Source organism: Phytophthora ramorum (assembly GCF_020800215.1).
Source record: "Phytophthora ramorum isolate Pr-102 chromosome Unknown Phyram_PR-102_s0007, whole genome shotgun sequence".
NCBI lineage: Eukaryota > Oomycota > Peronosporomycetes > Peronosporales > Peronosporaceae > Phytophthora > Phytophthora ramorum.
The window spans coordinates 311,267-325,250 of record NW_027150653.1 but is presented as its reverse complement, the minus strand read 5'-3'; the positions used below and the strand labels follow the sequence as shown (position 1 = coordinate 325,250).

General features: G+C 55.6%; 6 protein-coding genes across 6 annotated transcripts; 4 read left to right on the top strand and 2 right to left on the bottom strand.

Moving 5' to 3' along the window:
* Window positions 1-169: 169 nt before the first annotated feature.
* KRP23_8123 (Protein YIPF6) lies at window positions 170-1,173 on the top strand (the record flags this gene model as incomplete). Its single annotated transcript, XM_067893527.1, has 6 exons — window positions 170-280; window positions 355-445; window positions 513-555; window positions 630-749; window positions 829-977; window positions 1,064-1,173. The coding sequence occupies 6 exons, from the start codon at window positions 170-172 to the stop codon at window positions 1,171-1,173; spliced, it is 624 nt and encodes a 207-aa protein (XP_067743046.1).
* Window positions 1,174-1,308: 135 nt separating this feature from the next.
* Window positions 1,309-1,998, top strand: KRP23_8122 (Methionine--tRNA ligase, cytoplasmic; the record flags this gene model as incomplete). The annotated part of the gene is made up of 1 exon (XM_067893526.1): window positions 1,309-1,998. One exon carries the CDS (start codon window positions 1,309-1,311, stop codon window positions 1,996-1,998), a length of 690 nt encoding a protein of 229 aa, XP_067743045.1.
* Window positions 1,999-2,104: 106 nt separating this feature from the next.
* Window positions 2,105-6,790, bottom strand: KRP23_8121 (Condensin-2 complex subunit D3; the record flags this gene model as incomplete). Its single annotated transcript, XM_067893525.1, has 1 exon — window positions 2,105-6,790. The coding sequence occupies one exon, from the start codon at window positions 6,788-6,790 to the stop codon at window positions 2,105-2,107; it is 4,686 nt and encodes a 1,561-aa protein (XP_067743044.1).
* A 480-nt stretch (window positions 6,791-7,270) lies between these two features.
* KRP23_8120 (uncharacterized protein) lies at window positions 7,271-9,114 on the bottom strand (the record flags this gene model as incomplete). The annotated part of the gene is made up of 9 exons (XM_067893524.1): window positions 7,271-7,416; window positions 7,492-7,553; window positions 7,624-7,716; window positions 7,797-7,866; window positions 7,956-8,022; window positions 8,111-8,254; window positions 8,336-8,657; window positions 8,732-8,837; window positions 8,913-9,114. 9 exons carry the CDS (start codon window positions 9,112-9,114, stop codon window positions 7,271-7,273), a joined length of 1,212 nt encoding a protein of 403 aa, XP_067743043.1.
* A 559-nt stretch (window positions 9,115-9,673) lies between these two features.
* On the top strand, window positions 9,674-10,789 carry KRP23_8119 (bZIP transcription factor 14; the record flags this gene model as incomplete). Its single annotated transcript, XM_067893523.1, has 2 exons — window positions 9,674-10,594; window positions 10,676-10,789. The coding sequence occupies 2 exons, from the start codon at window positions 9,674-9,676 to the stop codon at window positions 10,787-10,789; spliced, it is 1,035 nt and encodes a 344-aa protein (XP_067743042.1).
* Window positions 10,790-11,151: 362 nt separating this feature from the next.
* Window positions 11,152-11,585, top strand: KRP23_8118 (uncharacterized protein; the record flags this gene model as incomplete). The annotated part of the gene is made up of 3 exons (XM_067893522.1): window positions 11,152-11,155; window positions 11,218-11,325; window positions 11,401-11,585. 3 exons carry the CDS (start codon window positions 11,152-11,154, stop codon window positions 11,583-11,585), a joined length of 297 nt encoding a protein of 98 aa, XP_067743041.1.
* Window positions 11,586-13,984: the final 2,399 nt, after the last annotated feature.

The window sequence follows — 13,984 nt, the reverse complement described above, 5'->3', positions numbered from 1 at the left end:
CCCGCCCCACGCGCATCCGTTGCTGTGGCACCAGCAGGCATGCGCATGAACGCAGAGCACATGCAGCCAAAAGCTAGAACTTAGTCAGCAAGTTGGGTCAGCCCACTGTGATTTTCCCAATCGAAATATTCGTGCAAGAGGAATCCAAGCGCCACATTTCAGAGCGAACATGGCGGACGACAAGACGGAGAGCGACGCCGGCGTGGAGCTCGTCTCCGGCAGCATCAGCCTCCCGTCGGCCGAGGAGAACACGCTGGACGAGCCCGTGTCCACAACCATCGTACGCGTCCGCCGCTTGTGTGCCACTGGGCCCTCTCAAACTCGCTCTAACGTGTTATTCTCTGTGGACCCCAGCTCCGCGACCTGCGGCTGGTCGGTGCCAAGCTGCGCGTGGTGCTCATGCCCAGCAACACGTCGGAGGAGACGCTCAAGGCGCTTCGGGACTGTACGAGACGTGGCATTCGATCTGAGCGGTGGAATATTGACTTTAGAACGCCGTTTTGTGTGTGCAGGGGACCTGTGGGGCCCATTGCTGCTGTGTTTGACGCTCTCTATGTACGTGGCAATGGGGTTTAGTGAAAGTTGGTGATTTGGAGCTCTGACGGAAAAGATTTGGGTGGGTGATGTAGTATGCTGAGCGTGACGGCTCCTGCGGCGCAGTCGGCGATGGTGTTCACGGGCGTTTTCGTGGTGATTTGGGTCGGCGCTGCCATTGTCACGGTGAACGCGCAGCTTCTGGGCAGCTCCATGTACGTCTGTGGGATTTTTGAGCTGAGATCTTTGCTGTAATTGATGCTGATTGGGATGCATGTGGTTGGTGGTGAGCAGATCTTTCTTCCAGAGTGTGTGCGTGTTGGGATACTGCGTGTTCCCGCTGAATATTGCCACGCTAGTGTGCATGCTAGCCAAGGTTGTGGTCTCGCACATCTTGCTGCGTATGGTGATTGTCACCGTAGGCTTCCTCTGGTCCACGCGAGGTGCGTCCTTGTACCTCTAGGTATGCTTTGTAATCTCGTACTAACTCCTCAACGTATGTTCTGCCGTTGCTATTGCAATTCTGCAGCGTCGGTCGTGTTCATGTCCAAGTTGGTGCCGCCCAAGCGCAAGGCGCTCACCGTGTACCCAGTGCTGCTCTTCTACCTCTTCATCAGCTGGATGGTGCTCATCCAGTGAGTCTAGCAACACTGCAGCAACGTCCTTTTAATCGTTAACGTGACACGAAGCATTTTCCACCCGTACCATATTCATGGTACACTTGACCTCGTCCATCAGCCAGGAGCTCACTTCAGAAACTCTCCAGCCATCGCCATGAGCAGCGCCGCCGAGCAGATCCAGAGCCTCATCAGCGCCGTCGAGACGGACCTGGGCATCGAGGCCAACGCCCCCGTGGGCGAGCAAAAGACCCAGAAGACCGAGAAGAAGGAGCAGAAGCCCAAGACTAAGAAACCCAAGGCCCCTAAGCCCGCCAAGGCGCCCGCCGCCGACCCCAACCAGCCCGAGATCACCAAGCTGGACATCCGCGTGGGCCAAATCGTCAAGGTCTGGAAGCACGAGACGGCCGACAAGCTCTACTGCGAGGAGATCGACGTGGGCGAGGACGCGCCGCGCCAGATCGCCAGTGGCCTCGTGTACCACTACTCGCTCGAGGAGATGCAGGACCGCCGCGTGCTCGTGCTGTGCAACCTCAAGCCGCGCAACCTCGTGGGCTTCCGCAGCCACGGCATGGTCATGTGCGCTGCTGTGCCCCTGGAGGATGGCAAGGAGAAGGTGGCCTTTGTCACGCCCCCCGAGGGCGCCAAGATCGGCGAACGCATCACGTTCGAGGGCCTCTCGGGCGAGCCTTTCTCCCCCGCGCAGGTGGAGAAGAAGAAGGTGCTCACGGTGCTGGGCGACGACATGAAGACGGACGACAACGGCGTGGCCAAGTGGAAGGAGCACGAGTTCGGCACGTCGGCGGGTCCCTGCACGGCTCCGGTGAACAACGGCGTCATTAGATAAGTGGGTGCTAGACCTCATGAGCCTTGTTTAAACGACAAGGCAGCTCACTTGTTGCAATGTGCAGGTGGCATACAAGTACGGCTATGAGGATTAACGGCGCAACTACTTACTTATTGCGTTTACGCTTCGGACGAGAACTTGCAGCGCTGGCGTCGGACTTTTTTGTAGACTTGGTCTTCTTTTTCTTGAGAGGGAGCGGCACCACTTCCTCGTCGTTCTCCGCTTCGCCCTCAGTCTCTTGCTCTTCTGCGACAACAGCCTTGGAGCTCTTCGTTGCCTTGGCTTTTGCCTTCATATTCGCCCTGCGTCGAGATGTGTTGACTGTCGGCGGCGCAATCTCTGAATCGTCTGAATCCCCAGCCGAGTCGAAGGCGGCAGCTAGATTCTTCTTCATACGGCCTTCGAGGTCTTCCTGCGTGAAGCCCTGCTTACCGCGACCTTGAGGCTTGTCAACCGAAGGCGACTTGGCAGTCACCTGCCAGTTCTCGTTGGCCGGGTGGCCCTGGCTGGGCGAGAAAATCAGCGTCGAGTTCTCAGACGCTTGTCGACGGGATTCCTCGCTAGACACTTCGCGTGGCTTCACGTTGCTGTGAGTGGGGGTTGGTGTCGCTGGCAAACTTTGTCGTCGGCGACTCTTTTCGTCGCCGCGTAGGCGCACCGGAGTGTGACTTGCCTCCAACAGCTGCTCCTGCGGTGTCGGAGGCTCACGAACTGCGGCGTTGGCTGAAGGGGACATTGGCGCTGTTTGAGCATCACTCGGGGCGTAGGACATACGGCGCGATGCCTGCTTCTGCTGCTGTTGCTGTAGGTCTAACTGCCGCAGATCATACTCCACTTCCATGGCCATCTGCGGGTCCGTGTTCATGAAGATGTCCTTCACCTCCTGTCGGTACATCTTGAACAGCTCGCGAATGTAGTGCAGCAAGTAGCGAGTCAATGGGCTGTGTTTCGCCTCGAGCGTGTGCTTGAGACCGATAAGTACAGGCACGACATTCTCGAGGAAGTTCTTCTTGGACATCTTGGAAAGCAGTTTGCCCTTGGCTGCAGCTATCTGTGACGCGACGTTGGCGTTTGCCCCAGCTGCCACGTCTTCATTGTCAGCCTCCTCATCTTCGTCCTCCTTCGAAGTTGTGAGTTTGATCTCGGGAGAACACAAGATTGCGAAAGTGTCCTTGAGAACTGCCTCCGTGCACTGATCAGTGATCTGTGACGGGTTCTCGCACAGCGGGAGTGTGCCATCCATGACTTCTTCCAGCACTTCATTGCAGAGTTTCATGGATATCTGCAACTTCTGTTCGTCCGTCATGTGCTCCAATAGGAAGTTGTACAGCTTTGCTCGTCTCGGGTAGAGGGCGTTGCCCAGAAGTGCGAGCTCACGTGTGCCTTCCTCTTCGAACGGCTCCGAGAATCTGAGCTTGTCACCATTAACGCCATTGAAGACAAAGATGATCTCGATGAACTTGTTTGTGAAGATGTGCGGCGATTTCTGCAGCAACGGCCCGCAAAGCACGTGGCGAGCTAGATTTGCCAGTTCTTCGTCTTCGTCAACTGCCGCGCGAAGGAAGAAGCGCAGCAGGGACTCTCGCCACTTGATGTAGTCCTGCAGGATCAACTGCGAGAACAGCAACAGCGCACTGCGACGAAGTAAGCGGCTTTCGTCCAACAGCGATAAGGCGATCGTAGGGACGTATGCATCTACCAGAGACGTGTAGCGAATGCACAAATCGCCCAGAATCAACAGGATGTTCGATCGGATGTCCTGCTCGTCGCAGGTGCGTAGTTCCCGAATGAACATGGTCACGCACTTCTTCGCCAATTCCTGGTCGCGCAGACACAACTTACCGAGGGTCACGAAAGCGCATACACGAACAGGGGTCGGTAGCGGCACGGGCCCCGACACGACGGAAGCCGCCGTCTCGTCTTCATCGGAGTGGTTGATGACATTGCTATTAGGGACGAACTTCGGGGGCAAAAAGAGCTGTACAAGGGACTTGAGGCTCGAACTCACCGGAAGGAGAGCAGCCTCGCCGCTTTTATCGGCATCCTTGTCGAACTCGAGTAAAGCCACTTCTCCAATGGAGATAAGCTGCTTTTGCAGAAGTGCTGTCTCCTCCTCCACACTATCCGGGCTACTCTCGAAGCACTTGCGAAGGTTTGCCTCGCACAGCTCCAGAAGTTTATTTCCCCATGCGAAGCTGATGTCGCGACCTTTTTCCGGCGAAGGAGCCTTGGCCTTGCAAATACTGTTCAAGGCGAGAATGCCATCGGCAATAACATTCAGTGGGATGGCGAACGAGTGCAACGACGCCAAAATGCTGTCCGCGATCGACTTGGCGTCCTGCGCATCAATAACTGTCGAAATCGCGGCAATCACGCGCAGAATACGCTTGGAACCATCGTTGAATTCTATCGGCAGTGCCTGGTCTTGCAGTTTGTTCCAGCACTCGACGACGATGCCGAGATTCTGCTGTTTCCCCTTCACAGCCTCAATCAATTTGCCCGAGTGCGCTAGCTCCTCCAACACTACCCAACTGAAACCCCAGTAGCGCGTCAAAAGTCGACGGGTAGCCTCATCTTCCGTTTCTTCTTGCACCTCTACTCCAGAGCTGTACGGGCTCACACTTTCCTTGATGGCGAATATACATGCCTTGACAAAATTGTCGACAGCGATCTTTTCACTCTTGATCAGCATGCGCATAGCTTTCTGTAAGCAACGAGCCATGACGCCATCGAGGTGAGACACCTGCATCCAAACACATTCGAGAGCCTCCCGCTGGGTTTTATTCCGACGCGAGTCGTACCATGTTAGAACTCGGTCAAACACAACTCGCCCCGCCGCATCAAGGGCGCAAGACTGCACACTCGTCTCGGGATCAACACATAGCGGGAGCACACCGAGATTCCACAGCTTCTGGGCCTCTTCATCGCCTGGAAACTTGAGCAGGATTGCCGACAGTGACTTGATAGATTGCACGCGGACAACAACTGAGGTATCGGTGCAACGAGCATGGATGTCAAACAAATCTTTTCTCGAGGAAGCAAGGACTGTATCACCCGAGTGTGCTGTCAGTAGAGCTTCCAGAGCTTGCACAGCGGCCCTGCGCACGAACGTCTTCTCATCCACCAAACGCTCACGAAACAGATCAATAAGCCGCTGCATCAGCGGGGTTTCTTCGAGGGTCGTGTTGCCTTCGGCATCAATCGATGACTCGTACAGTAAATTTTGCAGTGAGGTCGCAATGGCTTCTGACCTGTTATCGTCGGTCATTTGCTTGTCACCGTCCTCATCATCACCGCTAACTAAGTTGGATAAGCCGAGCGTTAGCACGGTTGAGATGCCACCAATTGCCTTCGTGCGAACTTGGGACATTTTATCGCGGGCACGATCAATTAGCACCTCAAGCAAGGGGCCTACGCCTGAGTATGCGATCAAGTCTTCAGGAAGTTCGTCTTCCTTTACCTTCCAGAATCTGGCTTCTACAACCAAGCGGCTGATGAGTTCCACAGCAAACTGACGGTATTTCAGTTTGGAGTTGCGCGAATAGCTAATCAGGAAGCGCGCGAGCCTCACGCACTCTTCATCTCTGAACTCGTTCGGTCTCTCACGCTCCTCCAGCTCGCTATCCCTCCGTCCTGCCAAGGCAGTCGAGAAGACGTACGAGAGCACACGTTGACGCTCATCCGCAAGACCTGGGGCCTGAAGACAAATATTCTGTATCAGACCCAGCAGCATCAACGAGTTTTCCCGGCGAGCATTTCCTTCAGCGTCATCCTCTTCGCAGGCTTTCGCTGTACTCTGCTGGGTCCGAGTGATGACATCAATCGCAAGTTTGTGAAAGCGCAATGCAGCGCGATTTTCCTTCGCCACACTCTCCTGGAACGTCACGCCTGGGATATAACAATGCAGGATCACACGCCCAATCTGCAACGGCTCTCCGTGCGTTCCACTCACCAGAGCCTCCAGCATCTGCACCGTCTTGCCGGTCATAGCCGACGCCGTGCCTTCATTCTCCGGCGGCAGCGCCGTTTGCAACGCAATCGCCGTCTCAATAGTTGGTACGATCGACTCCTTACTCGCCGCCAGCGAGAAATTCCCTAGAAACGCCACGAGCATCTCCAGCAGCTCGAGTCCATAGGTCGTGAGCATCTGATTCACTGCATGACTATTGTCGTCGCTCTCCTCGTCACTGTTCGGCTCCTTTGTCGCTGGACGTCTCCCTCGTCGTCCTGCTCTCTTCTGTGAGGCAGCAGTCCCGTTGCTCTGGTCCTTGGTCGCTATGAGCACGACCCACTTCTTGAGCGCATCCAGCACCTGTCGATACACGTAGGACATGAAGAGGCCGTACGCGGAGCCTCCGGGCAGCTGCAGCCATACTAAATACACTTTGGCCGCCACCAGCGCCTTCAGTAGCGCGCGACGCTTCTCCGTGTCGCCCATGACCGCGTACACGTCGCGCACGTTAAGTACGGCCTGCAGCAGTGTCAAGAGCGAGCGGTACACGGCATCCGCGTTCTCCGCATCCTCCACGACAGCTTTGATGGCCTCCTGAGACGCGAAGAAGCCCCAGAGACGCGCCACCTGCTCGTCCGTCGACGCGTTTTGCTGTCGTCGCAGGAACTTGGAGAACACGCGCTCCAGCGCGCGCAGCTGGTGGCGCGAGACGCCATCGACCCACTCCTCGCGCAGCGCCGCGGTGCCGCCCGTGTCGAAGAGCGACGAGATGGCGCTCGTGGGCACGGCGCCCAGCGACAGCGGCCGCAGCGCGCGCACGAGATCCTTCTCAAGCGCCATGGGGATGAGGAACGGGATGCGGAGTGATGTTTTTTTGGCGGGATGCGCTTGAACTGATTGGCGCACTTTATTTTAAATGTTTAGAAACGAAGTTTACATGTTAGAAACATTGCGAAAAGCAACCAAAGGCAACTCTGGTGACTGGAAGCTCATGGCAACAGTAGAGACAATCACCTCAAGTAGCGGGCCTCACCAAGTCGAGAAAAGAGGCCACGAAAAAACACCAACTTTGGTGAAAAGCTTCCTTTCATCGACAGCAACTTGAAAGCATTGAATATGCCAATTGGACCTATAATGAGCTCGAGTATCCATATAAAGCCTACTACTGGTAATATATAATAGTAGTGCTATACGTGTATTATTAATAATGCACATGCAGCGAAGAACACAAGCGGGGATGTGACGTTAACGTTAGCTAAGAACACGACCATCTGCCTCGCCACTTCAACGTGAGCTAATGTTGAATTCGCTGGTTCGCTGTTAAATGCCGCACCGCAGTTCCGAAAGCGTGGCGAATAGCGATATGCGCTTGACCGACGGCAGCGCCACGAATCGAGTAGTTAGTGCTTCTGCGGCGGCGAACTCGCCCCTGCGGATGTGAATGTTTGCGACCGACTCGATGAGATCTGCGCCACGTCAGATTGCACAATGGATAAGCATAGTGATAGGAAACAAGAAGACGAGATTCAAACGCCTCATACATGGGTCTGCCGGCGACGCATCCAGCAGTTCTTGCAGCAATTGGAAGCGCAGATCTGTCAGGCTGAGAAATGCATCGTTTGACTCCGTCACCGGTAATACAAAAAAAACGAATAGAGCGAACGTTCACGTACTGCCCCAAACTGTTGGCGCTTCGAATGGCAAACATGATTTCGTCGGGGCTTGCGAGCGTCGGGTCTTCGATGTATTCCTGCTCTCGCAAAATTCTTTGCATGGCATCAAAACCAACCAAGACAATTGAGCACTGGAACTTGCCACGGGTAGGACAGGGTACCAGTACACTCACCTCTCCACGTAAGCTAAATCCTTCAGTCGGTCTTCCGGAAGCGCGAGAGCTATGAACTTTGAGAGCAAGTCTGCAATCGTGGCCAGTGCCAAAAGCATTCTGTGAGATTTTCGAGCCTACACTTGTATTTTCTCGCGCAATGAATCCACCTCGCCGTACCTGCAGCTTCTTCACGCTGTTTCCGCTGTAATGCCCGAGAGAACAGATAATGCAGCGCTGTTCTCCGCTTCAAGTCGCATCATGCACGTTTTAGAGCTTTACATTTCAACCACGCACAGCAGTTTCCAAATGCCCGTCGAACAGCCATCACATACCCGGAGTCGCTGGTTCTCCAGGACCTTCTCCAGCTCTTCTGGAGGTATCCGTGCAAGTTCCTTCTCCTTCATCATCCGACATGCAGCCTCATAGTTTTCCAGACAACGAGCCCCATCGTGAAGGTGGTCCCAAAGACGAGCAAGCTGCGAGCCCACGTCAGCAAACAGCGATTACTCCACTCAGCCTCGTCCGATTAAAATGCGAGTCAAAGCCCTCATACGCACCTTCAGGTTGGCCTCATACGGGTCCAGCATCGTGAGCCGCTCTTGCTTGACCGCTCTGATCTGATCCATGAGCTGCTTGTACACTTTCGCCGAGACCGTTGGCCGCTTGCTCAGCTTCCTCCCATTTGCCATCGCCACCTCTGGGAGTGAGACAACGCCATCAGACGTCGCCGCTCGACTGATGCTGTTCGCGTACGAGGAGCTCCCCGGTCGCACTACAGCGGGCGCAGTTGCATCCAATTGTGCCAAGTGTTGCCGCAGCACAGCCACATCCTTGTCTCGCGCCGCCTTCGCGCGCTGCAGCCTCTCATGACGCTTCTTCCTGCAGAAGCGACGTGCATCAATCAGCTCGACTAGCGAGAGTGTTCCAGCACCAGCATCGCCACTAGCACTCACTTGTCCTGAATGCCCGGCAGCCTCTTCTTCTCGCTCTGGTAGCGAGTCTGCAGCGTCCGGATCTGCTCCAGCACCGCCGCGCGCTGGTTGTAGTGCGCCGCGTTCTCTGCAGATGGCATCAACCAGCCAGGTGGCCGTTAGCACCGCCGGCTTCGATTTGCGAAGAACAACTTGGACGCACCTGCATGCAGCGCGATTTTGGCCTCGTCGCGGGTGTCCAGCTGCATGAGCCGCACGAGGCTGCGCGTCCGGTCTCGCTGGGCCTCTCTGCGCGCATGCTCCTGGCGCTGCTGGGCCGCGGCCTCCTCGTGCCGGCGCCACAGCTCCGCAGCAATCGCGGACCGGTACGTTGAAGTTGCCGCCACGTACGACCCGTCGCCCATCCCCTTGTGGGACTCGCTTGATTCGCCCGCGAAGGGGCGCGGCTGATATCCCCCCCCCCCTTGGCCGTCAAAGATCTCGGAAAATAAACGGCTAAGGATAGCTCTGGCCGCGCTTGGTGGCATTCACAGCGCTAGGATTTACTCCCGCAGTCTGCCATTGCCATGTCGAAGGCGACTTCCGAGTCCTACAGATTTTGGCGGTCTCGCGACGACTGGCTTGAATGCGTGAAGTTCAAGCGACGTTTCTAACCCCTACACAAGATCGCATACAAACGTCAAGTCAAGCCAAGTGCGTCACGTGCGTGTCTGCGCACCAGCCAATCAGCTTCGCGGATATCCACACCATACAAACGTCCATACTAACTGGCTTCGAAAAAAAGACCGGTCGCTCCAGCGACTACGTCAGCGGGGCCCGCAATTCCCATTTGCCTCCAAACCACTCAAAGCTCCGAGCGCAGAGCCGAGGCGCCGCCGCGATCGAACGAGGAGTGAACGTCAGCGCCAGCCAGAGGACGCCGTCCGGACACACAGCCAGTCAGCGATTCCCAGCCCACGCCCCATGTCGCTCGAGTACGGGATGCCCATCGTGCTGCCGCCCATCGGGCCGCTGTTCGCCAGCAGCGGCTCCCTGCTGCCCTACGAGAGCGAGGAGCAGCGCGAGCAGTACGAGGAGGACATGGCCAGGTACTTCGGCGTGCCGCTACCCAGCTACATGCGGCGCAAGAAGCCGGCGCCGACGGACGAAGAGCCCGCCAACCTGCGCACGCCCACGAGCGTTCAGCCTAATGTGCTGAGCGCCAGCTTCCCGCCGTCCTCGTCCCCCGTCAAGAAAGACGCGCTATTAGCCAAGAAGACGACGCTGCCCATGCTGCAGCTGGACTCGCCCACGCAGACCGACGCGGCAAACGAGACGGAGCACTCGTCGTCCTCCCCCTCGGGAGAAGAGGAGAAGCTGCGCGTCAGTCGCGAACGCAACCGCCTCCACGCACAGCGCACGAGGATCCGCAAGCGGGAGCTGCTCGAGAGCCTGAAGGAGCGCATCGACGCGCTGCAGGACGAGTACGAGCTGCTGCGACAGGCCTACGACTTCCACGCCACGGCCGTGTGTCTCCTGCGCCTCGGGAACGTCGTGGACCTCCCGTGCGTGCACAAGCTGGAGCAGGTCGGCGTGGACGCGACGGAGGACAGAGACGAGGACGGACAGCTCTGCGAAGGCGCGACGCACGACAGCGACGTGGACGCCGGCCACGACGACGCTCACGACCACGACAAGAACTGCGCGGGCTTGGACAAGGAAGGCGCGTGCTCGTGTCTCGGGACGGAGGTCAACGCCAACGGCAAGAGACCGTACTCGGCCACGGCCAGCAACATGCTCGTGTGCTCCAAGGAGGAGCGCGAGCGCGTGCGACGCGAGCGGAACAGGTTGCACGCGCGGAGAGCGCGTCTCCGCAAGAAACTGGTGCTCGAAAAAAGCCAACAGGTGAGCACAGACTTGAGGGGGAGTAGACTGCTGGGAACTGTCGTTCTGACCTGTATTGTTGTGTAATTGCCGCTTCTATAGGCTGTCCACGACCTGCGCGAGCGCAACGACCGTCTTCGCAGTCGCCTGAGTGTGCTGGTGTCGTCGATCTACGGCTCGGAAGCCTGCCTGGACGACCCGGACGCCACCTCCTGATCTCCACCAGGCGTCAAACGCCTGTCTTCACCCATCACGCGCGATGTTGACGGTTGGATTTTCGACAGCGTCGACTCGGGGCTCCACCACGTGGCCGTGCGATCAGTTGGCTGCGTGGAAGTCTCCGATCGGCTGCTGGTCGCTCTATCTATCTTATGTATCTATCTATGGGCCGGCATTTTGACCGGCTGGGGCTGCTTCAATGTAAATACAGCAGCATTGCATTTTAACTTTCTTTTGCATGGTGCTTCTTCTTGGTGGTCGTATCGTTGTGTCAATGTCAATATGGGGCCAAGCTGGAGACGCCTCGCAAGAGTCGCGCAAGGATATCGTTGCGAGCGTCTAGCAATCAGCTCACGAGAATGAGTCGACGCCAGTCCACTGCCTCGAAGCGAGCTGCACTGAGTTTGCCGATGTCGACTTCCCAGTGGCGAGGCGTTCTCGAATCTCGCCGCCAAAGTTTCGGAGCGACATCAGTAGCGACGAGGATGCAGTGGACACTAATCTGGAAAGAGACTTGCTGGTGGAAATTCGGAGTACGAAGAAGCAAACACAGTGTTGTCTTTATCACGGTAAATGAGTCTAATCGATTCCGTTTTTGCTGTCCGCAGCGCTCGTGAAGAAGGAAAAGTTACTGGAGCAATGGGAAGATAAGCTTCGAGAGCATGGGGACGGCTTTGCGGACAGCGCCAGTGATTCGAGCGATAGTGATCAAGTAAATGTGAAGCGTGAAGTAACATACGAAGCTGATGCAGATAAGGTGTCGCTCCGTCGTTCTAGACCCAGAAGGTCTTGAGGAAAGCCATTTCGCTCCGAGCGGAAGATGTCTAAAGAACCACCATCGGAAATTACTGCCAAGGCGAAATCAATGCCATCCCGAACTCCCTCAAAAGAGTTGGCCATTGCACGCGAACACTACCGTATTTGTTTCGTGGAGCCGAATTATACAGATCCATCTGCTTCGAGCACTTCGCAAGAACCTCTTCTTATTCAGTGCGCTGCAATCTCTTAATTTATCAAACAACCAGCTCTTGAAGCTGTTGATGAAGAGCTAATCTTGACTTATGTTTTCTTTCATGTAGGAAAATTGATGAGCTGTACAGGACTCCAAGCTCTCGACTTGTCGCAAAACTTGCTCGGGCGACTAACGGCGCGGACAATCTGTGAGCGACGTCGACATTAAGCAAAGCTACTTTCGCTTGATTTGTGCGGCAACTTGTTCTTTTCGGATTGCGGTGATGCGGCTGGAGAAATTGCCCCGTTGTTTGCGAACGGTGAGTGGATTGGAGTCGAGTTATTGAGAACTTGCACTTGTACCCGAATATTCCCTCTCTAACCACTACGTTTTGGTTCAACGACGCTGAAGCCGTTGTTGTGAATGAGTTCGTGTTGCATTTCAATTGGAGCGTTCTTAATCAGGCTGAGAAGCGTGTGCCGCTCTTAGAACAATGGATAAATTCTACTGCCCGAACCAGCTCAACCGCAACACAAGAACACAAAAGCCAATTCTACTGAGGTTACAAGGGCCGCGGATGAATTCAGTCAGCTCTTGGTCGCCTAGTTCTCAGGTCGGGTTGTGCTCAACACTGTCAAGATGACCAACTGTTGGATCTATCGTTTACGTTTATCGGGATCCTAGGCGCGCAGGTGGTCGCAGGCGCTTTGAGGATCGATGGTTTCGTTACCCTTACACAACTCAACAATCGTATTAAATCTATGGTGCGCAAGCAACTTTGGCGGATCTAAGCGTGAGCGAAAGACTGACGCCTCTGGAAAGAGCGGCATATGCTCACTACGATCTTGGAGTTTACCAATGACGACAGCTGTGCTGGGGTTTATACGCAAGTGTGGCAAAGGACAATCATGAAAAATGGCCGGCTCAGCTTGAAGTGGAGACTGGCAGTGATAATGAAGCAGCCAGCCGAAAAACTCTCAGTAGTTGACTCACCACTCCAATGGAAGTTGGCCGTGGACCGCAAGTGCGAAGTTCATGGATCAACGGATGGCAAGGCGTTTTACTCGGGATGAAGACGGTACGAGAAGTTCATTGCTACATGTAGTTAGATTTGTGCAGGCAGCCGACTGAAATCCGTCACACGGGATCCTCCTACGCGCTTTATTCTGCGGTAGCGTACTGCGACAAGGGAGGCACAATATCTCTCAAGCTCGGGATCGATTGCGATGAAGGTAGTGGTAGAGCTACAAGGTGTTCATCAACGACACCGCATTTGTTCCGCATCAAGTAGTTTTCTTTGAAAATACGAAAAGGGTTTTGAGCTATCACTCGCTTGTGAACCTAAAGCCGCAAGACCGCCGTCATCTGCTTCTTGCCAGGCCACGAAGCCTTTGAGGAACTGCAATCGAGTAGAAATTGAAGACTCAGCGGCGTGTGGTATCGCTACATAGCGGGCAGCAAGTCGATCCATCATCGTTTTTGTGGGAGGGGGTTGTCCATACAGTCTTCATTCACATGAGCGGAGATTTTCGTTTGCTTTCTCGTGTGCAGTTCCCTGCCAGGCTACCGTCAAACAACAGGACACGTTGAAGTCGCGCTACTGGTAGCAGCTCCAGCGGTCCAGCTGCTGGGATCTTCACACCAATCATGTTGAGCTCGAAGGGACTTACTCTGAACTGCACGGAGTGGTGCGTCATGGCTGTGAAGTATCTGCCATCGATTGGCGAGTACCTGCAATTCTCTGTGACGACACCAACCGACGACCTCGAGCTGCGGGTTGTGGATTTTCAGCTTCCAGTGAGGTACGTCTCCAGCATTCTAGTGATACCTCACCACCACGATACTGTTAATGCAGGTCTCTAACTGGGAACACCCATCGACCACGCCGTGCCTCAACTTCGATGCGTGAACAAGCTACTTGCACTGGAAGTTTTCCAGTGGTCGACGGAATATCATGCGTTTCAGGCCGCTTGCTACGAAAACCGACCGCGACGCTCCGGCACGGATCCTTCCGCGTTTCAACGCATTTGCTATTCTGCGCGGAGGTCGCCACCACAGCTCACTCCTGGTCGAGAAGACCCCCAGGCACCATAGCGTCTCTGACAGAGCCTGACGGGGAAGGTCTAGCCGCCTCGCCGATTCACCTGCCACACTCTGTCAAAGACGAGGAAGGGGGAAGCACCGCTCTAAACAGACGAAGATCGCCGCGTGTTGAACCACCGCCGCCCCAACTGCAGCTC